The sequence below is a fragment of the Lepidochelys kempii genome, chromosome 1, assembly GCF_965140285.1.
Source record: "Lepidochelys kempii isolate rLepKem1 chromosome 1, rLepKem1.hap1, whole genome shotgun sequence".
NCBI classification, from domain to species: Eukaryota; Metazoa; Chordata; order Testudines; family Cheloniidae; genus Lepidochelys; species Lepidochelys kempii.
In genome coordinates, this window is record NC_136380.1 from 186275775 (window position 1) to 186301564 (window position 25790).

A 25790-nucleotide genomic window follows, 5' to 3' on the forward strand; every position below is an offset into this window, starting at 1 on the left:
TCCACCCCCCGCCCCAGGACGGAAGAGTCACATTCCGCAAGAGGGCTCGGCTGCAGAACTGCAAGTAATTCCTCCCCTTTAACCACCTTCTTTACAGCGTTTCTTACAACCGGACTGTAAAATGCGGCCGCCGTGTGCCCGTCCCGGCCGTGAGGCGCCCAGCCAGGCAGAACGCCGCTTTCCCCTAGTTAGTTTGTGAGCAAGCGACAGAAAGAAACTCAGGCTAGCCGAGGGCAGCTCTCTCTCCTGAAGTGCACAGGCCAGGCTCAGAGTGTCTCCTGGCTATCCGCGCCCTGGGCGTGGTGACATTTCGGGTTGGATGAAACTGGGGGGAGGGAGGACGGCAATAGCACTCCCGCCTTTCACCCAAGGCTGAGCACTTCTCACTTCTTCCAAGCGCTTGCAAACATTAACCAACCCCCACCTTTCTCATGATTTGCAGGGGCACGTGGCAGTCTACAGCTGCCCCAGCTATTCCACTGCCCGCCCTGCTGGATTCTGGGGCCCTCCTCTCACAAGTCTCCATGGCCAGGGGCCCCCCCTCGCTGCCTCAGGGCTGTTGCAGTTACCTGGGTTGTGCTGTGTCTAATACCTGCACCCTGGCCATCAGCCCCCGGTTTTAAAGGGAGTCCCAGCAGGGGACCCGTCCCCACCTGTCATGCAACGCCTTTGCAAATCCCACAGCATTGCCCATGCCCAGCACTGGCTGATAGTAGCAGGAGTTTCCCCAGCCTGCCGGGGTTGCTCCAGTTCAGAGGCGGATTAAGATTTACTGGGGCCCTGGGCACAAAGAACTTTTGGGCCCCCCACACTCTGGGGGCTCAGGGGCGCCAGAATCGGGGAAAAGAGGGAGGCCATCTCCCCCCCTTTTTTTAAAGAGAGAAGGTTATGCCCACCCATTTTTTCACATAGGCGTAGTAGCCTCAGGCAGGCACAAAGCAGCGGCTGCATGGGTATAGTTTGGGGAGGTGGGGGTGGTGTTACCCCCCCAAAAACTGCAAACCTCAGGCTAGAGGCGACAGGAGGAGCAATGCTGCATGTGGCTGCTGCCTTAGGCACAAAGCCTAGGCGGCAGTGGGGTGACCGAGCAGAGGAGCCTGGGTGGAGTGCAGTGGCTGCTGAAGCCGGAAAAGCTCTCTGCCCAGCTCCTTGCTGCCTGTGACCTTCCCAGGGCTCCCTACTGCCTCCCAGGCCAGGTCAGGGCTCCCCTCCCCACAGAGCATGTCTGTAGGCCCTGGGGAGGGGGCAGGAGGCCGGACTGGAGCCCTGCCCCTGTGTCCCACCGGCAGCGGCATGTCCCACTGGGCTGGGGGCTGCTCTTGGACACTCTGGCCCCCTACTTAGGGCAGATGCAGGTTCCGAGGCTCCCCACAGTGGCCTGAGCTCCCTGGGCAGCTCTTACCACTGCCAGCTCCAGCTTCTGCCCTGGCCAGGGGGTGGGGCCTTGGGGGGCGAGGGGGAAGAGGAGGAGCAGGGGTCAGGGCCACAGTTCTGGTGACCGTGGCCCCCCTCCCACTTCTACCCAGGTTCTGGCATTCCTGCGGGGGCCCCCAAATTGGCCGGGCCCCTGGGCACGTGTTAATCCGCCACTGCCTGTAGATTAGCTACAGCCCAACGTAGCCAAAGATCCCATAGATGATCGTAAAACCAGAGACCCTGTAGAAGAACTTGAAAGGAGCAAAACCAAAGGCTCAGTGGATGAGCAGGCCAACAATGGAGCAGGTCAAAGCAGTCTTCCTGCTGGAATAGGTTTGAAGTTCCCATATGATAAGTCACTTTCACGATTCAGTTTTATCACTGGAGCAATTGTGTATGCTTGTACAGATTGGTCCTTGCCTGCCCGTCAAGTGTGATATGCCAAATGGAGAGTTTCAATTTTTCCATCAAGATGCCATTTTCCCATCTTCATTTTACAGCATGATAAAAGCACTGCATGAAGATTTGCATGTCAAGTAGCTTAGCATGCTCATATCTTTCAGATTACACATACTGTCACATTTGGTGATTGATTGGTGATACACTGTATTTTCCACTTTATGCATCCGATGAAGTAAGCTGTAGCTCACGAAAGCTTATGCTCAAATAAATTGGTTAGTCTCTAAGGTGCCAAAAGTACTCCTTTTCTTTTTGCAAATACAGACTAATACGGCTGCTACTCTGAAACCTTTGGGGATACAGAAGCTCAAAAATCAACATGGGTAAAAGGTTTCAATGATTGGAAGAATATGCTAAAGTTAATGGCTGTTCATGGGAGGACCAAACAACATCTGTAGTCACATGTGGCAGCTTTACAGTTTTGACCCTTCACAAGTAACAATACATGTTTTGATAAACTAGCATCTGAAAATATCAGGAAGTTGCAAGAAGTATTAAAAATATTGCATGACAGTCAAAACTTCAGCTAGTTTAGGTCTCCCTTTTCACGGCCACTGTGAAGTGTTGGAGAGCATCTCTTGTGGTATTTAGTTGATTATGAAGCTGCTTGCCTGACATAATACAACTTCTGCCTGACATACCAGTGACACCAAGAGAATAAATACTTGAGCAAGAAAATTGCCTATGAACATATAAGTCTTTTTGCCTCAGAAACCAGGAAGCACATATTTACTAGCTGCAAAGAAGTGAAGTTGTTTACTGTCATTGCAGATGCAAACATGTTGATCAAATGGCTTCACTTTTTTAATATTGATCGTATCAAAGGAAAAGTAGATATAAAAGAGCATTTGTGGCAATAAGCGAGGCAGATGCTGCATCCTTGTGTGACAAGTTAACTGAAGTTTTATTTGACAAGTATTGGATCAGACCCTAAACACATGTCTGGACAGGATTCAAAAAGTAACTAGATAAGTTCATGGATGGTAGGTCTATCAATGGCTATTAGCCAGGATGGGCAGGGATGGTGTCCCTAGTCTCTGTTTGCCAGAAGCTGGGAATGGGTGACGGGGATGGATCACGTGATGATTACCTGTTCTGTTCATTCCCTCTGGGGCACCTGGCATTGGCCATTTTTGGAAGTCAGGATACTGGGCTAGATGGACCTTTGGTCTGACCCAGTATGGCCGTTCTTATGTTCTTATGACAGGGATATGTTGGGGCCAGTGTTATGGCTGGACCTCGTGGAGGAATGCAAGCAAAAGAGAGAGAACATCTTTCAGGCAAGGGAGGCAAAGTGTGTGCACCATATATCCATTGCCTAGCACAGGCCTGCACAACCCGTAAAGCGGCGAGGGCCATATTACTCCAAAGAAAACAGCTGAGGGCCAAAACTCCCTGGCCTTGCCGAACCCCCCCCCCCCCACAGTGCTGCCCGGCCCCGTGGAAACAAACCCTCCTTCCCCAGCGCTGACCCGCCGAAACAGCTGTGGGCCAAAAAGGAAGGGAGGGGCGGGGGGTAGTGATACTTTATTAAGAATTTTTCAATTAAAGCAAACTTTTTTTAATTTTAGTTTTTTTAATGAATCATGGAAAAATGAAAAACACCTGTTCCGTTGAAAGAAAATATTTGTACTTTTCATAATTACCTTGCAAATTTAATGAGAGATAGTACATCTCTTTTGGGCAACAAGGTTGTCGTATTTGGGGGTGATATTTGAAGTGGATATTTTCATAATGTCTTCAAATGGTCGTCAGTCAGAGAAGAACGATGCTTGTTTTTTTTCATGTGGATTATGTTTGTTCACATATGTAAGTGCTTCCAAAAATGCTGAACGTTTTCAGTGCAACTTCGATAAGATTCTTGTATTTTTCATTGTCCAGACTTTTGTAGAAGTCCCGCAGGCTGCTTTCTCTGTGCTTATTTCGGTAAACCGCCGAACATTGAAGTTCAATAAACTCCAACTGCAAATCTGGTTCCACGGAAAAGGGATCTTCAGTCAGCTTCAACTGGACGTCTTCTTCTTTAGACAAAGTAAGTCTTCTGTCAAATTCTTCAATCAAAAGATTAATGTGCTTTGCATATTTTTCTTCTAACTCGGCATGTTTGTGCTGAGGGATACGCTGTGCACAAGTGGGAAAGTGACACAGTTCTCCTTTTGACAGCTGACTTCTGAAAAGTTTCAATTTCATTTTGAAAGCTTTCACTGCTGCACACATTTTAAATATAAGTTGATCTTTTCCCTGAAGTTGAATGTTGAGATCATTCAGGTGTGCTGTAATATCACAAAAAGAAAAAGAGATCTTGATTCCAGGACTCATTTTCAAGCTCTGGGAATTTTATTGGCCCATTTTCTAGGAATATTGCTACCTCCTCTTTCAAAGCAATGAAATACTGGAGCACTCTTCCTCTACTCAACCTCCTCACTTCCCGTATGGTAGATTAAGCTGCTGCACTCGGCGTCTACCCCTTCAAGAAAGGCTCGAAATGTCCTATGTTTTAGTCCTCTAGAACGGATGTAGTTTACAATGGAAACTACAACTCACATTACATGCTCAAATTTTAAGACTTTGCTACACAAAACCTGCTGATGTATAATGCAGTGATGTTTGGTTATTTGTCTCCCGATAAATTCTTCAAGAAGAGTAACTGTTCCAACATTTTTTCCGCACATAGCTGGAGCACCATCAGTACAAATGGCCACCAAGTTTGTGAAATCTAATCCCGACTTATCATTCATGCACTTTATCACTTCACTGGAGATTTCTTTTCCGGTTGTGCAACCTATCATGGAGCACATGTTCTTCAGTAATTTCGAAGTTTTTATCAATACCTCTAATAAAAATAAGAAGTTGGGCGCTGTCTTTAAAGTCTTTTCATCCATAGCTAGGGAGTAAAAGCAGAATTTACTGACTCTTTGCTTTAACTGATCACTTAGATTGGTAGAAAAGTCAGCTATTCTTCTCTGTACAGTCATGCGTGCTAGACTGACATTCTCAGATATTCCCCTCTTTTCTGGACGTAACTCAGATACAGCAGTCAACATACACTTTTTTAAAAACTCGCCTTCTGTGAAGCATGTCCCAGCAGCAGCAATTTCCTTAGAAATTTGGAAGCTTACTTTAGTAACCGTATCATTCTCAGTGCTCACTTTCTTGAAAATTTGCTGTTCTCCACTAAGGTTTTTCACTAAACTGGGTTTGGGTTTCATTTGGGTTCAGTTTGGCGAGATTGGGATGTTTAGTTTCAAAGTGCCGCCGAAGGTTGTATTCTTTTGGAATGGCTAACGTTTCACGACACACAAGGCACAGTATTTTGTCTTTGGAAACAGTACATGAGTATTTATTCGTCCATTCAGTGTTGAAAACTCTGTGCTCTGATTCTCTTTTTCTTTTCACTCATGGTATCCATTATGAAGCTCAAGATTGTATTGAATAAATTCACACACAAGGGAAACACTCACAGTCACACACAAAGAGAAGAGATATCTCATGGTGCATGGCACACTGGAAGCCTGTAGAGGGGGAAAGAAACGGCGTGAATAGGGTGACCAGATCACAGCAGTAAAATAGGACCCGTCCCTGCCCCGCTCAGCCCCACCATCACACCCCTCTTCACCCCCTAACCCCCTGCTAGCTTGCTGCGTCCCTCCTAGTCAGTCCCCCACGCACCACTCGCCTCCTTTCACCTCCTCCCTCCCCTGCCAGAAACCTGCATGCCCGCCCCTAGAACCCCTGCCGGCTCACTGCTTGCCTCTTTGCGCCCCCTCACCCCTCCCAAGTATAAAGCCTCATTCAAAGACCCAGGGGTCACTATATTACTGCACACAGCAGTCAATCAATGCAGTTGTAGATAAATCTCTGCATTATGCATTTTTGTATAACTTTTATATGACTTTGTATTGAACCTTGGTAATATGATATAGCAGGCCCCTAAGGTAGTATAATTAAGGTAAAAGAAAAATGTCTTTTTGCTAGAAGTAGAATAAGATCTTCCCCCCACTTTGTAATCAATTGCCCTGTTGAATGAATGAGGTGTGAATGAGGCAGGGGTGGTAGGCAGGCACCTCCAGACAGCTGCAACCCTTGGAGAGGTGATGGGAGCCAAACCAAGGACAATCAAACTTGTCAAGTGGGCTGACTAGAGAAGAGAAGACATACTGATGGCCTCGGGGATTAGAAGCAAGCACCTTCCTTTGGGAACACCCTCTTTGCAGCATTGGGACAACCCCCAGCCCAGAGAAAAGCAGCAAAAAGGACCAACGGACACAGTCCCAGATTTTGAATCTGGGAGATTTGCATAAGAGGGAAGCTGCTATAAAAGTGAGGTGTCTTGCAGAGAACCCTGGGTTTCGTCTTGTCAACATTGGAGCACTGATCCGGATCGGCAGAAGCCCGGCTCCACCCCTCCCCCATCTAACTCACCTGGCCAGTGAAATTAAGGGGAGCAGCTCGTTGGTAACAACAGCACGATGGAGTGTGTGTGTGTATGTGAGTGCAGGAGCGTGATATACATCCTATGCATATGATAGTGCTGGTTATTACATGTAATACTAATAAATGTGGCGTTTTGCCTTATTCCCCCTGAAAAGATCCTGTACGGTATTTTAAGTACAACACAGTAACAAAAATTAAAATACTGAAAATGGATGCCCCCCTTCAGCCACCGACTCATCGCTTGCCTCCTCAGTCCCCTTCCCCCGCCGCCAGCTCATCTGCCCCCAACCACTGACCTCTTCACCACCCCGCCTGCCCACCCACCCACTGGTTGACCAGCCAGCCATTTGCTTGCCCCACCCCGCCGCTTGCCTACAGCCCCCGCAGGCAGCACAGTGAGCCCACGGGGGCCGCATGTTGTGCAGGCCTGGCCTAGCACATCAAATTAACCTAGTTTTGGTTCATGCTTCTGAAGATATGGCCAATCCAGACCTGAAGATTTTCTTCACAGCTTTGCAGGAAATACATAAATATTTCACAGACGAGCCATCGATGTGGAAAACCTAATGATTAAGTCTAAAAATAATCTTGATCTTCAAACTCTTGCTTGAGAGAGTACAGTTTTACAAAGAGAAGAGGAACTTGATGATGCGCTGTACGGCCCTGAAGTCGCTGTCAGGACTGATGCAGCAGCTGAAATGGAACAGGCTTCTAAAGAATGAAGGAGACCTTTATTATCGAACAGCACTCTGCGAGACTAGATGGGCAGCGCAAATGAAAGCCATTGAGGCAACTATAGTAAATGCATTAGAGTATTATTGAATGCCAAGAAGATGAAATTGTGGCTGAATGCAGGAGTAGTGAGGACATATATTGAGCAAAAAGCAACATGTCTGATGGATTGGCTGTTCTACCTCAGTCTGTTATGGTGGCATAGGATCTTCATTATCATGGCTGCAGTCTCTGGAATCCTTCGGTCATAGAAAATTGACCTGATCCAAGTCCTCCAACACAGTGAATTAGCTCAGCAATCTCAGATCTGAAAAAAATTATGCGGGAAATTGTAAAAATCTCAGACCAGGTCAGAAGCAATGAGTTATGGAAATACAAACTATCCAAGCCAAAGGAAGAGATGTGTACTATGCATGTATGATGCATTTGTACACAATTGTGTGTTAGAAACAAAGGAGAACCATCAAAGGAAATATTTTGAGGTCTTAGATATGATCAGTGAGCTAAAATCTCAGTGTGAGGGAATTCAAGAGGTAGCTGCTTGATTTGGTTTTATCCATCCCAGGTGACTTCAAAAATATAACTTTAGCAGAGTCAAAGTGAAAGGTCTTAAACTCATGGGGAAATATTAATTTTTCTTTAGATTTGGTTCATGAGATTGTAAAATTATTCATCTTGAAAAACAAAGGACACAGAGGTGTTCGGTTTGTCCCTTGGAGTCCAGAGTTACTTGAATTTCATAGTGTCAAGTTATCCCGGTGATGTTTTACCAGAAATGGAAATAATTGTGTTGACTCTCACCCTGCTCATTGGAGTGCCTTGCGCTGAATGTGAAATGAGCACATTAAGATGTGTCAAAAATTATGTGTGTTCAACACTACCACAGACACAGTTGAGTGATCTTGCTCTCCTTCCAACAGAGAAAGACAAGACAGCCTCATAAAACAATTGGCCAAGGAAAAGTATTGCCATTGATGTGAGGTTCCAGTAATTGAGAATATGCAAACCAACGCAGTTTGAGTGAGATTCCACGTAGGTTTGGGCCTGTGATTTTTGTTTTATTTGTTTACTTTAAACTTTTTATATTTAAAAAAAGCCTAAGGCGATGTGGCTATGCTGCATATTTGCTGACCATGTTCCGACCTTAAAATCTGCCCCTAAGTTTGGCCTATCCTGGTTCTCTGTTTTTGGATGGATTGTGAGTTTTATGTTGTGTTAAAGCACCCAAGGCTTGAGATGGGATTTTTTTTAAAATAAATCTAAAACCAAATTTCTAAAAAATCCCTTGACTCACTTAGAATGACTAACTCACACAAGCTGATCTGATGCTGACTTCCTGTGTGATTTCTGCCAAGTTGCCAAACTGCTCTGTCCTTGCTCACAGAGTGTCTTAGGTAAATGTCCCCTAAATTGGTATTAAATTATACCAAGGGTTGGAGCACTAGTGCAGACCGACCACTGGCATTTTAAGCACAGAATTGTCTAGATCTATCCTGAGCATGGTCAGACAACAGGCTGGTTCATAGAATCATAGAATACAGGGCTGGAAGGGACCTCAGGAGGTCATCTAGTCCAACCCCCTGCTCAAAGCAGGACCAATCCCCAACTAAATCATCCCAGCCAGGGCTTCGTCAAGCCTGACCGTAAAAACCTCAAAGGAAGGAGATTCCACCACCTCCCTAGGTAACACACTCCAGTGCTTCACCACCCTCCTAGTAAAAAAGTTTTTCCTAATATCCCAACCTAGATCTCCCCCACTGCAACTTGAGACCATTACTCCTTGTTCTGTCATCTGCTACCACTGAGAACTGTCTAGTTTCATCCTCTTTGGAACCCCCTTTCAGGTAATTGAAAGCAGCTATCAAATCCCCCCCTCATTCTTCTCTTCTGCAGACTAAACAATCACAGTTCCCTCAGCCTCTCCTCATAAGTCATGTGTTCCAGTCCCCTCATCATTTTTGTTGCCCTCCGCTGGACGTTTTCCAATTTTTCCACATCCTTCTTGTAGTGTGGGGCCCAAAGCTGGACACAGTACTCCAGATGAGGCCTTACCAATGTCGAATAGAAGGGAATGATCATGTCCCTCGATCTGCTGGCCATGTCCCTGCTTATACAGCCCACAATGCCATTAGCCTTTTTGGCAACAAGGGCACACTGTTGACTCTTAAAACCCCTGGGCCCTGTCTACACTATTGCTCTAGCCAATGCTCGACCTGCAATAGACTCATAGATATTAAGGTCAGAAGGGACCATTATGATCATCTAGTCTGACCTGCACAATGCAGGCCACAGAATCTCACCCACCCACTCCTGCAATAAACCTCTCACCTATGTCTGAGCTATTGAAGTCCTCAAATCATGGTTTAAAGACTTCAAGGTGCAGAGAATCCTCCAGCAAGTGACCTGTGCCCCATGCTACAGAGGAAGGCGAAAAACCCCCAAGGCCTCTTCCAATCTGCCCTGGAGGAAAATTTCCTTCCCAACCCCAAATATGGCGATCAGCTGAACCCTGAGCATGTGGGCAAGATTCACCAGCCAGATACCCAGGAAAGAATTCTCCGTAGTAACTCAGATCCCACCCCATCTAACATCCCATCAGAAGCCATTGGGCCTATTTACCATGAATAATTAAAGATCAGTTAATTGCCAAAATCATGTTATCCCATCATACCATCTGTTCCATAAACGTATCGAGGTTAATCTTGAAGCCAGATAGGTCTTTTGCCCTCACTGCTTCCCTTGGAAGGCTATTCCAGAACTTCACTCCTCTGATGGTTAGAAACCTTTGTCTAATTTCAAGTCTAAACTTCCCGATGGCCAGTTTATATCCATTTGTTCTTGTGTCCACATTGGTACTGAGCTTAAATAATTCCTCTCTCTCGCCGGTATTTATCCCTCTGATATATTTATAAAGAGCAATCATATCTTCCCCTCAACCTTCTTTTGGTTAGGCTAAACAAGCCAAGCTCCTTGAGTCTCCTTTCATAAGACAGGGTTTCCATTCCTCGAATCATCCTAGTAGCCCTTCTCTGTACCTGTTCCAGTTTGAATTCATCCTTCTTAAACATGGGAGACCAGAACTGCACACAGTATTCCAGGTGAGGTCTCACCAGTGCCTTGTATAACGGTATTAACACCTCCTTATCTCTACTGGAAATACCTCGCCTGATGCATCCCAAGACCACATTAGCTTTTTTTCATGGCCATATCACATTGACAGCTCAGAGTCATCCTGTGGTCAACCAATATTCCAAGGTCCTTCTCCTCCTCCGTTACTTCTAATTGATGCGTCCCCAGCTTATAACTAAAATTCTTGTTATTAATCCCTAAATGCATGATTTTACACCTTCCACTATTAAATTTCATCCTATTACTATTACTCCAGTTTACAAGGTCATCCAGATCCTCCTGTATGATATCCCGGTCCTTCTCTAAATTGGCAATACCTCCCAGCTTTGTATCATCCGCAAACTTTATTAGCGTACACCCACTTTTTGTGCTGAAGTAAGTAATAAAAAGATTGGTCCCAAAACCAAATCCTGAGGAACTCCACTGGTAACCTCCCTCCAGTCTGACCGTTCACCTTTCAGTAGGACCTGCTGTAGTCTCCCTTTTAACCAATTCCTTATCCACCTTTCAATTTTCATAATGATCCCTATCTTTTCCAATTTAACTAATAATTCCCCATGTAGCACGGTATCAAATGCCTTACTGAAATCTAGGTAAATTAGATCCACTGTGTTTCATAGAATATCAGGATTGGAAGGGACCTCAGGAGGTCATCTAGTCCAACCCCCTGCTCAAAGCAGGACCAATCCCCAACTAAATCAATGTCAGGTGATTGTTTCTTGAGCCAAATGATCACTTCCTTATTTAAAAATGTCACCTTGCTCTCCCACATGGAAACAATTAAGAATCTCTTCTAAAAACAGACTCCCTGTCTCTCCAGTAGAGTTCATCAGTCAGGAGATACATGAATTGGATTCAGAAGGAGTGGCCTGAAATACCTCCTGCAAGTCATACTGGCTAAAATTCAAGCAAAGACAATTCTGTTCTTGTCCAGAACTAGCTTTGCCTCCAAACAATCCAAAAAGTTCAATCTGAAAAATGATCTCATCATGGAGATTTAAAAAAAAACCAATCAACCAACCAAAGCACTCCTCACAACAAACAATACACAACAGTCAGTGCTGTAGACAGTTATGATTCACCATGCTACCCACCACTTGGGTCTGCTGACTGGAAGTTTGTGGAAGCAAAGAACTGCTGCCTGGATTCCTATTCAGCCAAGACTACATATCAAAAAGATGGGTTCAGACTGGGATTTTGACCCCTAGAACCTAGCCATCCTCCTTCATGCTTCACCTGTTTCAGGCAATGTGTATACCAAGGTGCCGTATGATGAAGAAGCCAAGAAAGATGGCATTTGGTGGCCATAATATGACAATCATGGAAAAGTAACCTTCTGCTTGTCTACCAATATCCTCTCCTCCTTTACAACCACTTCCTACAACACAATTTTCCTGCAATATTTTTGTCCTCGCCAAGCATCTCTCTACATTCTCCCATAACTGAATTGTGCATTGTAGATTTTTGTAATAAGCCCTGTGGGGTAAGAAAAGTGACCTGTCCATGAAGTACCATGTGATTACACATCTTTAGGAGACACTAGCCAACAGACAGCAAAATTCAAATTTTGTGGAGAATGGTATGTTCACCAAGTGATGCAGGGAACTCATGTTTCCTTTGTCTAAAAAATCTGTTACTTTCTCAAAGAAGGAGATCAGGTTGGTTTGGCACGATCTACCTTTTGTAAAATCATGTTGTATTTTGTCCCATTTACCATTGACCTCAATGTCCTTAACTACTTTCTCCTTCAAAATTTTTTCCAAGACCTTGCATACTACAGATGTCAAACTAACAGGCCTGTAGTTACCTGGATCACTTTGTTTTCCTTTCTTAAAAATAGGAACTATGTTAGCAATTCTCCAGTCATACCGTACAAACCCTGAGTTTACAGATTCATTAAAAAATCTTGCTAATGGACTTGCAATTTCATGTGCCAGTTCCTTTAATATTCTCAAATGAAGATTATCTGGGCCCCCCAATTTAGTCCCATTAAGCTATTCGAGTTTGGCTTCTATCTCGGATATGGTAATATCTACCTCTGTATCCTCATTCCCATTTGTCATGTTACCATTCTCACTAAGTTCCTCATTAAAGACTGAGGCAAAGTATTTGTTCAGATATTGGGCCATGCCTACATTATCCTTTAACCTCCACTCCATCCTCAGGGTTTAGCGGTCTCACCTCTTCTTTCCTTTTTTTCTTCTTCTTCTTTATATGGCTATAGAACCTTTTACTACTGGTTTTAATTCCCTTTGCAAGGTTCAACTCTACATGACTTTTAGTCTCTCACGTTATCGCTACATGTTCTGACCTCAATAAGGTAGCTTTCCTTGCTGATTGCTCCCATCTTCCACTCCTTGTATGCTTTCTGCTTTTTTCTAATCACCTCTCTGAGATGCTTGCTCATCCAGCTTGGTCTACAACTCCTATCTATGAATTTGTTCCCCTTTCTTGGGATGCAGGCTTCTGATAGCTTCTGCAACTTTGACTTGAAGTAATCCCAGGCCTCCTCCGCCTTTAGATCCATAAGTGCTTCAATCCAATCCACTTCCCTAACCAATTTCCTTAATGTTTTAAAGTTAGCCGTTTTGAAATCAAAAACCCTGGTCGCAGATTTATTTTTGTTTATCCTTCCATTCAGTTTGAACTGAATTAGCTCAAGATCACTCGAGCCAAGCTTGTCCCCTACAACCATTTCTTCTATGAGGTCCTCACTACTACTCACCAAAACCAAATCTAAAATGGCATCCCCTCTTGTTGGTTCAGCAACTACTTGATGAAAGAATCCATCAGCTATCGCATCTAGGAAAATCTGAGCCCTGTTATTATTACTAGCACTTGTCCTCCAGTCTATATCTGGGAAGTTAAAGACTCCCATGATCACACAGTTCCCATTAGTGTTTACTTCATTAAAAACATTAACGAGGTCTCTGTCCATACCCACATTAGATCCAGGCAGTCTATAGCACACCCCAAGCACTATCCCAGGGGAGGCTCTAGAAGCTTTCTTTCCCAATGTAATTTTTGCCCAGACAGACTCTGTCTTATCCATTTCATCGCTTCTTATTTCTTTACATTCTACCTCATCATTGATATACAGTGCTACTCCACCACCTTTACCTTTATTTCTTTCCCAAACAGCACATACCCCTCAATAGCTGTCGTCCAGTCATGACTACTACTCCACCCTGTTCCTGTATCCCTATAATATCTGGTTTCACTTCCTGCACCAGTAGCTCTAGTTCCTCCATTTTGTTACCTAGGCTCCTCGCATTGGTGTACAAACATGGGAGGCTTGTCTAAAATTCCTGATGCAGATGCAGCCTCTATACCTCTGTCATAAATATAAAGGGAAGGGTAAACCCCTTTAAAATCCCTCCTGGCCAGAGGAAAAATCCTCTCACCTGTAAAGGGTTAAGAAGCTAAAGGTAACCTCGCTGGCACCTGACCAAAATGACCAATGAGGAGACAAGATACTTTCAAAAGCTGGGAGGAGGGAGAGAAACAAAGGGTCTGTGTGTCTGTCCATATGCTGCTTTTGCCCGGGATAGACCAGGAATGGAGTCTTAGAACTTTTAGTAAGTAATCTAGCTAGGTATGCGTTAGATTATGATTTCTTTAAATGGCTGAGAAAAGAACTGTGCTGAATAGAATAACTATCCCTGTCTGTGTGTCTCTTTTGTAACTTAAGGTTTTGCCTAGAGGGGTTCTCTATGTTTTGAATCTAATTACCCTGTAAGGTATCTACCATCCTGATTTTACAGAGGTGATTCCTTTACTTCTATTAAAAGTCTTCTTGTAAGAAAACTGAATGCTTTTTCATTGTTCTAAGATCCAAGGGTTTGGTCTGTGGTCACCTATGCAAATTGGTGAGGATTTTTACCAAACCTTCCTCAGGAAGTGTGGTGCAAGGGTTGGGAGGATTTTGGGAGGAAAGACGTGTCCAAACTACGTTTCCCAGTAAACCCAGTTAAAGTTTAGTGGTGGCAGTGGAAATTCCAAGGGCAAAGGGTAAAATTAATTTGTACCTTGGGAAAGTTTTAACCTAAGCTGGTAAAAGTAAGCTTAGGAGGTTTTCATGCAGGTCCCCACATCTGTACCCTAGAGTTCAGAGTGGGGAAGGAACCTTGACAGCCTCCAGCTGTAAGTTTTCCTACTTGTCCTCTTATTGCATTTAAGCATCTTCATTGATTTTGCACAGGTGCAACTGATTGAAACTAAGTATGCAAAGGCCTGATGTGCAGAAAGGAATAGGCGCCAGTTCACACTTGCAACTGGGCTGGTTCTGCAGGGATTGCAGAAGTGAAATGTAGCAGAAAGAAAGGGGTTTCACTAAACTAAACAGATCCAACTCTGAATATACACACGGGGTAGATCAAGGCAATAAGGGGTCATTTCTATAAAATTCAATGGCAAAAAAAACTACATGCCGGCAGAGTTAGGGTTGCTTGGCGGCATGTCATCTCCTTGCAGAACGCTAAGTGGAGCAAAAGTCAAACTTCTAAAAACCAGGAAACGTAGAATTAAGGCTGTCCATGCAATCTTACCTCTGTCTTATTTCAGCAATGCTCTAATATGCCCTATCACACATACCTTTACTCTGCTAACCCCACAATTGCTGAATGGTTTAAACCTTTCACCTGTTTTTGCAACCCATGTACTCTCACTCACATGAATCCATCTAATGCTATTAAAGGACAAAAAGGGAAAAAGTTGGATGAGCACTAGCTCCCTCAGATCCTAGCACTCACAGAGAGGGCAGTGAGAGGGATTCAGATACCCCCAAAGCAACAAGGCCTCCCACACCTCAGCTCATGAGAGGAAAAGGTGGGGGGCTCAGCCCCCCCCCCCCCGCCCAAGGGGCAAGAGCCCTTCAGATTTGGGCACACACATGGGAGGGAAGAATGTGGGGCTCACAGGTGCCTGTCTGTATTCTCCCCCAGTTCCATGCCATTCATCCCAACAATTCAGTATCCTGCCCTTCCAATTTCCCTAACCCTCACGCCTCCCTCAACTGCACCCCCAACCTCTCTCTCCTCTATCACTCATCGCCAGCTATCCTTCTCCCCTTGCTGCAGCCCCAAACCCCTCTCCCCTTGTTCCCCCACTGCTCTGCCCCTTAATGCCCCTCCCTCCCAGGAAGCATTCATATGTTTAATTCCTGCCTCCCACCGTCATGGAGTGTATGTACCCAATGCTGGCCCAACAACCAAAGGGTTAATACAGGCACTGCTGACTGGCAGCCTCACAGCAGCTGGAAGGATAAAAGGGCTTGGACGCAGAGGGGTGGGGTGGCTAACAGAGGAGCGAGTAGACTGCCGAAAGGAACTCCTGTCAGCAAACTGCTAGAGAGCTACCAAGGGACAACACCCCAGGAAGGGTGGAACAGACCAAGAGGCTGAAGAGCCTGCAGTGACCTGGGGGAAGGTTGCTGGTGCCCTGAACTCCTTCCTGAGTCAATGAACTCGGATCTTGCTTGTCTAGCTTGAGGGTCCTGAGCTGGAACCCAGTGCAGTGGTGAGCTACCCTACCAACTGGCCCCGAGAACAGAGAGGTTTATTCAGATTCCTAGGCGCCAGGAATAGACTGATAGCCCCGCTAATGCTGAGTGTTCCAGTGCCATGTCCCAATTGGCCGCACCAACTCCACCCTCTCTCCCAAAAATCCCCTGCCACCTATGACTCTCAAATTGTAGCCACTTAGTCCAAACCTTTTGTTTTAGGTGTGGGCTTATGATTAACTTACTCTTAGTTATGTTAATTGCAGGGTGACTGCACAGCTGTTTGTCTCAATGAGATCTGTGATTCATCCAGTCATTAGTACCCCTCAGTTGAACAGTACAAGGCAGAAGGAAATCAGTTTTGGTGGGGAGAGGCTGTAACTCGGCAACCCCTTGGTCAAAAGACCCCAAGTCTGGATCTCTAAGCCTGTGCCCCCATGAGGCACACCCAATTTCAAAGCAATCTGAGGAACTGTTTGGATTTTAGAGCCCTTCCAAGTGTCGGCCTTTAAAGCCTATAAAATGGAAGGAAAGGAAACCCTCTAGCCATTGTTCTGTATTGGCGGGTATGCACTGTAAACAATGTACATTTTCTCAAATCTTGTCCTCAGTTTGTATCCCCCAAAGATTTAGTGGGTGTCACCACTATCTTGGGTAAAACTAGACAGATTGAGACCATTTTGAACTGCCTCACATCAATAGTTTTAGCTCTAGCTCTGTGCAAAAAAACCCCTACACCACAGCAACCAACTGCAGATAGAAACTTTTTGAAAAATGGTTATTTTTTTCAGGTCCTAAGCCTTTATAGCCCCTACCCTGCACTCTCTTGAGGCACACCAAATTTCAAAGGACTCCTACTAAGCATGTCAACTTTAGAAGACTTAAAAATGTTGATCTTTAAATGGAAGTTGTAATATAATGTTAACTCTGGGGCGCTGCTGGACCACTATAATTACTCTTCAGAGTGCAACTGTACTTCATTTTTGTTTTAAATCACTTTCTTAACCTATAGCAATTGATTAATACATTAACCTTTCACTCTTGATATGGTTTTCTTTTTGCATTTTTCTCAGACAATAAAAATAGACCAAACAATTTCATGTTCAGGCTCTTAAGCATTTATCAAAATGTTACTATAACAAGGTGGCAAATCCTGCAGGGGGATATATGTTGTCTGGTTTTTGAATAAAGAAATGTTGGGTTAGCTTTATTTAACTACAGATTTAATACAAAACCACTTAACCAACCAACCTGAGGGTGTTATATGGATCACACTTTTTTAAAAAAACAAAACCAGTCAATCCAAATTTTAATACTTATAAATAACTTTATTCTCAATTGCATCTGTAATTTACCTGGGCCAGGATGGCAGCAGCTGAATGTAGTTGGGAATAAGAATGTGTACTTTGTCAGATCCTGAGAGAAACATGCTATAGGCCAAGGCCTAGAAGCTTGTATGATGGAAGGCTGGTGTGGGATCTACTCTTGGTTCAGAACAGGGTTTGAATTTATATTGGTTTCCCAGTAGAACACCCACAGGCCATTCCCTACTCAGAAGCTAAACTAACCATACAGATTGTGAGGCAAAGTGTGCAAATACTGCATTTCAGAGCTATTTGTGCAAGTTAAATTGCCCAACAGGTGCAGAAAGGCTGAATGCTCCAGCTCTTAAGACTTTGAGTATGGCTCTTGCTTGACTAGATACACAATGAAGCACCCTCCCAAACTAATAATACTTGTTTGATTTTCAGAGTCCACGAAGCGGAGCCACCCTGCGGCACAGCATGAGTTCAGGTCTGATTGAGAACTATGTGGCAGCCATGGTGCTGAGCGCAGTTGGTGATACCCTGGGCTATTACAATAGAAAATGGGAGTTCCTGCAGAATGGCCAGGAGATTCACAGGCAGGTTGCACAGAAGGGGGGGCTGGGAAACATCAGTATAGCAGGCTGGAAAGTCAGCGATGACACAGTGATGCACTTGGCTACAGCTGAAGCTCTGGTAGCTGCTGGGAAACAGCCAAGTTTTCCAGAGCTCTATTCCCTTATAGCAAAGCACTACAAGGACTGTATGGATGACATGGCTGGCAGATCTCCAGGTAATCCTTCTGAAATTGTATCTGTACCATACAAAACAACGTTTCCTTCCTCAGTCTAATTTTCTCTCTCTCATTCCTTCTTTAGTTAAGGCTGCCAGAGAGTTGCCACTGTTTATAGTTGCTTATAACTTTACCAAACTAAGTGTTCAGGCTGAAATTTTCCATGTGAGTTGTCTGCATCAGACTGATTTTTCTGAAAAGTTTCAAATAAAACTGTTCTGCCATTTCCAAGAACAAGGTTGGGAAAAAGACATTGTTTTGCTAATATTCTTACAACAGTTTATTCGAGAAGTTCTAGCATCTCCGTGTTTGGATCTGGGACATGAAATTTGGCAGGGAGGTGACCTTTATGTCAGGGATATGCCTTTGCAATTTCTGTGAAAAATATGCCCACATATGGCCCAGTTATAAGCCTTTTGGGGAAAAAAAAAATTCACTTTTACATATGCTCAGTAAAGACATTGTAGAGTTTGGCAGCTACATTCCCTGAAGATTCTGTCTGCACCGAGCATGCTCCAGCCCAGGGTGGAAGGGGCTAAACAGGATATGACTGTCCCTGCAGTTGCTGCTGGGGGCCACTATAGGGCCTGGCATCAGACCTGAGAGCAGGAAGCCTTTTTGTCCTGTGCTCTCAATGCCTCCCCATCCCCTCCCTGCTGGCACCCTAGCAGTGTGGAGGAGAAAGCAGCCTGATCCAAATGCGGAGTTGACAAGAGCTGGATTGGGGAGGGGCAATGGAGGAAGTAGATTGGAACAAACTGTGCGGGGCTGGGGAGAAAGACTGGAACTGGCTGGGTAAATTGACTGGCTATATAAGTAATACAATCAAAATAAAATATTTCAACCTTATCAGTGAAATTTTTGGCATTTCTGTTCCATGGGAAATTTCAGCTTTTCATTTGGATACAGAACTAGTAGGGGTTTTGTTTGTTTATTTTGGGAATATCCTGCGGAATTCTAATGCCCAGGCAGCTGTAGTGACCATGTAATTAAAGATAGTATGATATTGTATATGCACAAGGGAGTCAAATTAAGGTTTCATGGGCTACCTTAATTCTGCCATTTTCTAACTTTTCAGTACTTTGCTTTGCATCCTTAATATTCTTTTAACATACAATAGAAACTCAGAGTTACAAAGTGACGAGTCAACCACACACCTGATTTTAAACCGGAAGCACACAATCAGGCAGCAGCAGGAGAAAAAAACCCCCCAAAACTAATACAGTACAGTACTGTGTTAAATGTAAACTACTAAAGAATAAAGGGAAAGCAACATTTTTCTTCTGCACAGTAAAGTTTCAAAGCCGCATTAAGTCAATGTTCAGTTGTAAACTTTTGAAAGAACAACCATAACATTTTGTTCAGAGTTACAAACAACCTCCATTCCGGTGGCGTTCGTAACTCAGAGGTTCTGCTGTAGTTTTTGGTATGCAGTATACATCTTGTGCATACACATATACACAAAAATAAATTTTAAACAGATGTGATAAGAAATTAAATACAAGAAAAGTGATAAGCCCCATCAAACATTTTTCAAAACCATAATGATCTTTACCGGTAACACCTTAGTATTTAGTAAAATCTAAATCCCTTTTCACTAGTTCTGCTATTTAATTTTCTGTGTTTTTCCTCAGCAGGACAATGAAAATACAGCAATCACAGTTTAGCCAGTTTTATTTTCCCACACTCGTACAATGCTGCAGTTTGGGTTGCAAACATTCCAGGGGAATATCTGGATGCTTGTGGAATAGGGAAATGGAGACACAAAAGTTACCACTGATGATTTAGACAGCCTTGCAGTTGTTAGGCTATAAATATGCTTTGGACCTAAACTGAGGAACACTCATGACTCTGGGTAAGCCAAAGGAAACTGCAGGTGCCTAGCAGCTTTGTTACCTAAGAAGAGATGGCCTAATTCCCAAAGTATGGATGGATGTACCTTACTTTAGGCACATTGACAATCTTTGCCATTGTCCTAGGTGGTTAAGAGAGAGAATCTCTCTGTAGTTGCAGCTGTAGCTAGCTTTCTGTTACAAGACTGATTTTTTTACCCTTATCTTACATGTTCAAAAAAAGTCATGCTATTTGAAATTTGTCATGTATGTGCTCCTCTGCCAGAGAAGAAGTTTTTAGGAGCTGTCTGACAAAATCTGTTGAGACACACAGTCTGGGGGTGGTGGTGATGGTGGGGCAATCAAAAAGATTGTTTAACTTTTTAAAATTAGTTCTTTGCTTTCACACACTAAATTTGGCCTGAAAATGCCAAACTTGTTTTATTTTGTTGTTTTTGACAAGGACTGAGACTTTGATGCTGTCTTATATTTTTCTCTCTCTCTCTCTCTCTCTCTCACACACACACACACACACACACACACACACACACACACACACACACACACACACACTAAGGTTAGTGTTGTAAGTGAGTTTGGTTTGGGATTATACAAGTTATTTCAGCAGTTGAAGTAGAGAGACATAGGTAAGCGAGGCAAATTAGGTCTTGATATGAAATTAGGAAAGGTACACAGGAAAGCTCCTTCCCTTCCCATCCTCTGGCTTTCACCATTCCTCATTCTAAATGAACATTCTGGCCTGTTGATCAAGGCTTCCCTTTATTAGTCTGTTTCCTTCCTGCACAGGTTCTACCTGCGTTCAAAACGCACTGGGCCTGCAGCCAGACAAACCAGATGGCTGGAGGATTCCATTTAACAAGAATGACGGAGGATGTGGGGCTGCCATGCGGTCCATGTGCATTGGGCTGAGGTTTTGTCATCCTGAGCAGCTGGACAGCTTGATTCAAGTCAGCATCGAGAGCGGTCGAATGACCCATCATCATCCAACTGGCTACCTGGGATCCCTGGCTTCGGCTCTCTTTACCGCCTATGCTGTGAATCGCAAGCCCCCTCACGGATGGGGGAAGGGACTAATGGAAGTGCTGCCGCAGGCTCAAGTCTACATCCGGAAGTCTGGCTACTTTGTGAAGGAGAACCTGAAGCAGTGGTGAGCTGGGCTGGGTTCTGCTGGTGAGATGACTAGAATTTGTAGGCCCCCAAATGTCTGGTTATCAGTCTCTCCAGACTATCAAATGCAAGGCATTCAGCAACCTCAGCCATGGGGTCTGAACACTGTTCTGTGAAAGGAGTCTGTTTCATGGATCCCAACAAGGAGGGTTTCCTTCATAGCCCTTTTACACTGTCTTTGTGTCAATGAGAACCGGGCCCTAGGATAGGAAAGGTTTGTACCCAATGCCACAGCTTTCCTCTGCATTGCCCACTCCTGCACGTTCAGGCCTCTCTGCAGTCTTGTTGGAAGGTTATGAAAGTGCTTTACATACCCAGTGACCTAACTTTTCTAAACCCTCTGCGAGGGAGGGAAGTATTGCTGTCCCTATTGTTAGTGTCCAGGTGCTGGGGGCCTACGAGATACAGATCAGGCTAGATGATTTTGTAGTCGCTTCTGGCCTTAAACGCTATGACTTTACAGATGGAGAAAGAGGGGATTAAGCAACTTGTCATCCTCCATACTTCAGTTCTCTAATGAGGCCAAAGAGAGAACCCAGCTCCCTGCATCTCAGCTACAAGACCATCCTTCCTCCCTAGAGCCTGAATGACTAGAGACTGGGGCTGTTACACTAAATAGGGAAAAGCAGTACTTGTGGCACCTTAGAGACTAACCAATTTATTTGAGCATAAGCTTCCGATGAAGTGAGCTGTAGCTCACGAAAGCTCATGCTCAAATAAATTGGTTAGTCTCTAAGGTGCCACAAGTCCTCCTTTTCTTTTTGTGAATACAGACTAACATGGCTGCTAACTCTGAAACAAAATATGGAGAACCTCAAATAGTTTCAGAGCCGAGCTCAACTCGGACAAGCACTCAAGGGTTCTGATGTTTCTTTGCTAAAACCAATCCTACAGCCTGCAAAACTTATGAGAGAACATGCTTCTCCATGAGCTTTCTACTGGACATCCTGCGAAACAGCCTCTCTGTTCAAACTGTACCGCTGATGTCAGACAGAGCTAGGGAGTGCTGAGGTGATTGAAACAGAGAGGGAGGGAATTATTCATGCTTTTCAGAGTCTAACAAGGTTCTTTCTAAAAAAAGAGGTAGCTTGGGGAGGAGGATTTTAACTTTATCCAAGGTAGTTCACAGTGTCCTAATTAGCTTAAAAACCAACACTTGGGTTCAGTTCCTCAGCTGGAGCGATGCAGATTTACACCAGTTGATGATGATCTTCAACAACAGCTCATTGAATACTAAAGTGATTTGTGAATATTTGTGACTAAGAAACAGCACGTTTGGTTCACTATTCTTTGTGGAGTCATTCACTGGCTATTCAAATGGCTGACAACCATTGGTGAAAAAAAAGTGTGAAATTTTCAAGAGTTGCACACAATTTTTAACACCAATGATTATTCATTATTCAGAAATTTCCTGTAAAATTTGTCATCTAATCATGAGGCAGAGATACCAATAAATTCTCCAGTTAGGGTGACCGGATAGTACCTGTGAAAAAATGGGACAGGGGGTGAATAGGTGCCTATATAAGAAAAAGTCCCCCAAAACTGGAGTGTCCCTATTAAATGGGACATCTGGTTACCCTGTCTCCAGTGGACACTTCAGACAAACCATAGGCTGAAATTTGGTTGCGTAAACTGCTTGGCAAATACCAAATTGGCAGTAATCAGGATTGGCTCATCTGTAATTCAGAAAAGGGCGGGGAGGCATACAGCTCTATCTTCCATCACTAATAAGCTACCTCGGCTTGGAAGAAAGCAGTCCTGAGGCAAATTAATTTGTTGAGTTGGGGCTGAGGTGGGAAGTTCAGATACACATTTTGAAAGACCCCAGCACATTAGGGTTGGGGGCGAGGGGCAGCTAAAATATTCTGATACGGATCCTAGTTTGGACTCTGAATCCATTCACACACGCAGTTTGTGGAGATTATCTGAGTGCAGGATTTGGGTTCTCTACTTATTTTCTGTCACTTTGAATCCCTTGCAATGCAATGGGTTATTTTTCCCTGTCTGTGCATTACTGCCCTCTCCTGGAGGGAAGAGTCAAAGGCTTAAGTGTTCCTCCCTTTGAGTCTCATCCTCTCATCGCCTGTGTGTTGTGCAGCTAATGTCTCCAATTAGACAGGAGAGGTTTGCTGTTTGGTTTAGGAGGTGGGCTGAGTTTTCTCTCTCTCTCTCTCTCTCTCTCTCATGTTTTTTGCTGACAGCTGTGGTGTCCATCTAGTTAAACAGAAGTGCTGCCTACTGCTGCCCTGGGACTTTTGCTTACTTTTCTCCCCTGTTTTGTAGGTCCTACTTTGAAGAACGGTGGGAAAAATACCTGGAGTCCAGGGGAATTTCAGATGGAGTGTCTGTTCCTACCTTCCCCCCCGTATATGGCGTGAAGGAGCGAGATGAATTCTATGTTTCCCTGAGCTACTCTGGCTGGGGTGGCAGCAGTGGGCACGATGCCCCAATGATTGCCTACGATGCCATACTTGGTGCTGGAAACTCCTGGACAGAGCTCGCTCACCGGGCTTTTTTCCACGGTGGGGACTCAGATTCTACAGCGGCCATTGCCGCGTGCTGGTGGGGGGCCATGTATGGCTTCGAAGGAGTCAATGTAGCCCTCTATAGAGAACTAGAATACAGAGAGAGGCTGGAGAAAATAGCTAAGGCCTTGTATGAGGTCAGCCAGCCACGGAGCTAGGCCAAGGTGGTGCTAGGAGAGGTGGTTCTAGAGGTCACAAGACAAAACTAAGTTGTACAAACTTCCCTGTATAGCTTGGGCGGGGGGAAGAAAGGGTTAGATTGATTTTGGACTGCACTTTACTGCCCATTCACCCCCATCTCCTGATCCACCCAGGTCTTGCTTGTGCTTTAGCAGTCTGTCTAGCCAATGCCTAGTATTAGAATAACAGGATTAAGGATGAAAGTGTGAGGGGGAAGTGTGGCATAGCAGCTGTGTTCCCTCAGTTTTTTTCCTTTTGCCACTGTTAGCAGAAATGCAATCTGAGAAACACCAGAGAGCAATGCATGGTCAGTCAGGTTTGGATTTTGTCAGTAATTGTAAAAGAATTTGGTCCTGAGTTTGAGTGACATTTAATATTTCTCCACAGAACAGAACCAGCACCGAGCGCGAGTGCGAGCCTTCCCTTCTCTCACATCGCAGTGCGCCTCCCTCAGACACATAGTGAGCACCTTGACAGCTGAGAAGGGAATACAGGCTCTAGGGCCCATTCAAGCCCTGGTCCTAAGGCACCAATTAGTACGAAGCACAAGGGAGGATTTTCACACCTTTAGTGTAGGGAGACACATTTTCCTGCTTTAAGTCTGGTCATTTGGCATTTGTTTAAAACCTAATTCCACAGCGTCTCTAACCAATTGCAGAATTTCAAGACCTTTTGTTATGATTAAATAAAAATGTCATTGTTATCTCTTGCCTACTGCAGTTAAGGGGGAAGTCAAATCCACATACAGTCTTGCCATTCACTTAAGGTAATTCTAACATTAGGGACAGAATTTGCACCTTACTTCATCAAACTGGATCTCGTTATGAAGAATTAGAAATAGGAAATGCCACTTGTTACCATATCCCAGTTAAGAGCTGGGACCTTCAGAGCCTTCAGATGTCCTTTTCTCAAAATGTTATGTAACTGCTGATAACACCTTTGAAAGTTTCTTGCTTTTCTGTGCAAACAGCTGAATTGTGTGTGTCTTACTCCCAAGATGGCAGCTTTCAAGCTGATCATCATTTATCCTGTTTAAGATCCTTTACAAAAAAATAAAATCACTACAAAATGTAAGCTGATAATGCAGAACAATTCTGCTCTATGTGAAACCATCTAGATTTGCAAATGAATAGAAGATAACATCTGCTTCACCATGTCAGAGGTTTGCCATTGTGCCTTTTGGTGAATTTGCAGCAGATATCAAGGAAATGCTGGAAGCGTATGAACAAGTTTCCAAATGAGAAGGAAAAGAGATTTGCAGTTCTGTACCTTTTGCCTGGGGTGACCTCTGGTTTTTAAGTGCTCTGTCTAGAATTAAATAAAAGCATATATTTGGCAAATGGAAGATAAAGCACATATTTCTCATATGAAACTGTTTATTGGTGTTCCATTTTGTCCTTCATTCTCACATGAAGGAGTTGTATGAATCCCTGACCAAACCCAGCGCTCAGGTCACTGAGGGTACATTTATTCTTCCCTTGAAGCGCTGCAAAGTAATGCAAAGAGCTTTTGTGCTTGCATTGAGGAGACAGGACCCCTGTGCCAAAAAGGACAAAGGTAAAGGCAAGGAGAAGATGGACAGATACTGTTAGGAAAGTGAAGGCCACACACCACTGTTCGTTAAGGAACTGTGCTGAAGTGACACGGAATATAAACTCAGAGCTGAGGTGGTTTGTTTTTGTAAGGTAGTGCGGATGCTACTCCCTCCGCCCACGTATTTCTGCACAAGTCCGGGCTCCCATTGCTATAGCAGTCATGGAAGGATGCATCTGCCCATTTATCAAATTCAGACTCGGAAAACTGTTTCCTGCCCCCAAACCTATAGAACAAACCTAAACTAGTACCACAAGAGCAACGTACCTTAGTACAGATTCCTTCCTCTCCAGAGTCCTTCTCAAGGGAACTGCTGAGGAAAACTTTAGTGGTGCACTTGGTCCATGGATCCAGAAGCCCTGCAGTTTTGTGTTTGTATTTACTCATCAAAATGATATACCCTTAGTCTCTCCTTCCCAAAAGAAAGGAAGGGGCTACTATTACTGGGAAAAGAATGACGAGAAGTCATGAGCCAGGGCTGTATGGGGGAGACCCCTGTCTTCTGAGAGATGCTTTATCCCAGTTACATAGTGGGCAGGGGATAAACACATGCACATGTGGAAAGCACACATTCAGCAGCTAGGCAACCTGGACCTCAGTGCCCCCCCCCACCTGACTCCCCCTGCCAAAGAACCTCAGGAGACAGGAGTAGGACTGGCTGGAAAAAGCTAGTGTTTCATGACCATTTTTTAAGAAAGAAAAATT

At 44.4% G+C, this 25790-nt stretch overlaps 1 protein-coding gene across 3 annotated transcripts; it reads left to right on the forward strand.

The window, feature by feature from the left end:
- Positions 1 to 24864, forward strand: ADPRH (ADP-ribosylarginine hydrolase). 3 transcript variants are annotated; one of them, XM_073304535.2, is made up of 5 exons: positions 1 to 64; positions 3757 to 3907; positions 17422 to 17767; positions 20407 to 20767; positions 23071 to 24864. In XM_073304535.2, the coding sequence occupies exons 3-5, from the start codon at positions 17455 to 17457 to the stop codon at positions 23468 to 23470; spliced, it is 1074 nt and encodes a 357-aa protein (XP_073160636.1). In that variant the 5' UTR covers positions 1 to 64; positions 3757 to 3907; positions 17422 to 17454; the 3' UTR covers positions 23471 to 24864. The 3 variants fall into 3 exon arrangements, with proteins under 3 accessions (XP_073160636.1, XP_073160627.1, XP_073160646.1); XM_073304526.2 differs by lacking the exon at positions 3757 to 3907 and having other exon boundaries at positions 2 to 60; XM_073304545.2 differs by lacking the exon at positions 3757 to 3907 and having other exon boundaries at positions 16 to 64.
- The last annotated feature ends 926 nt before the right edge of the window (positions 24865 to 25790 follow it).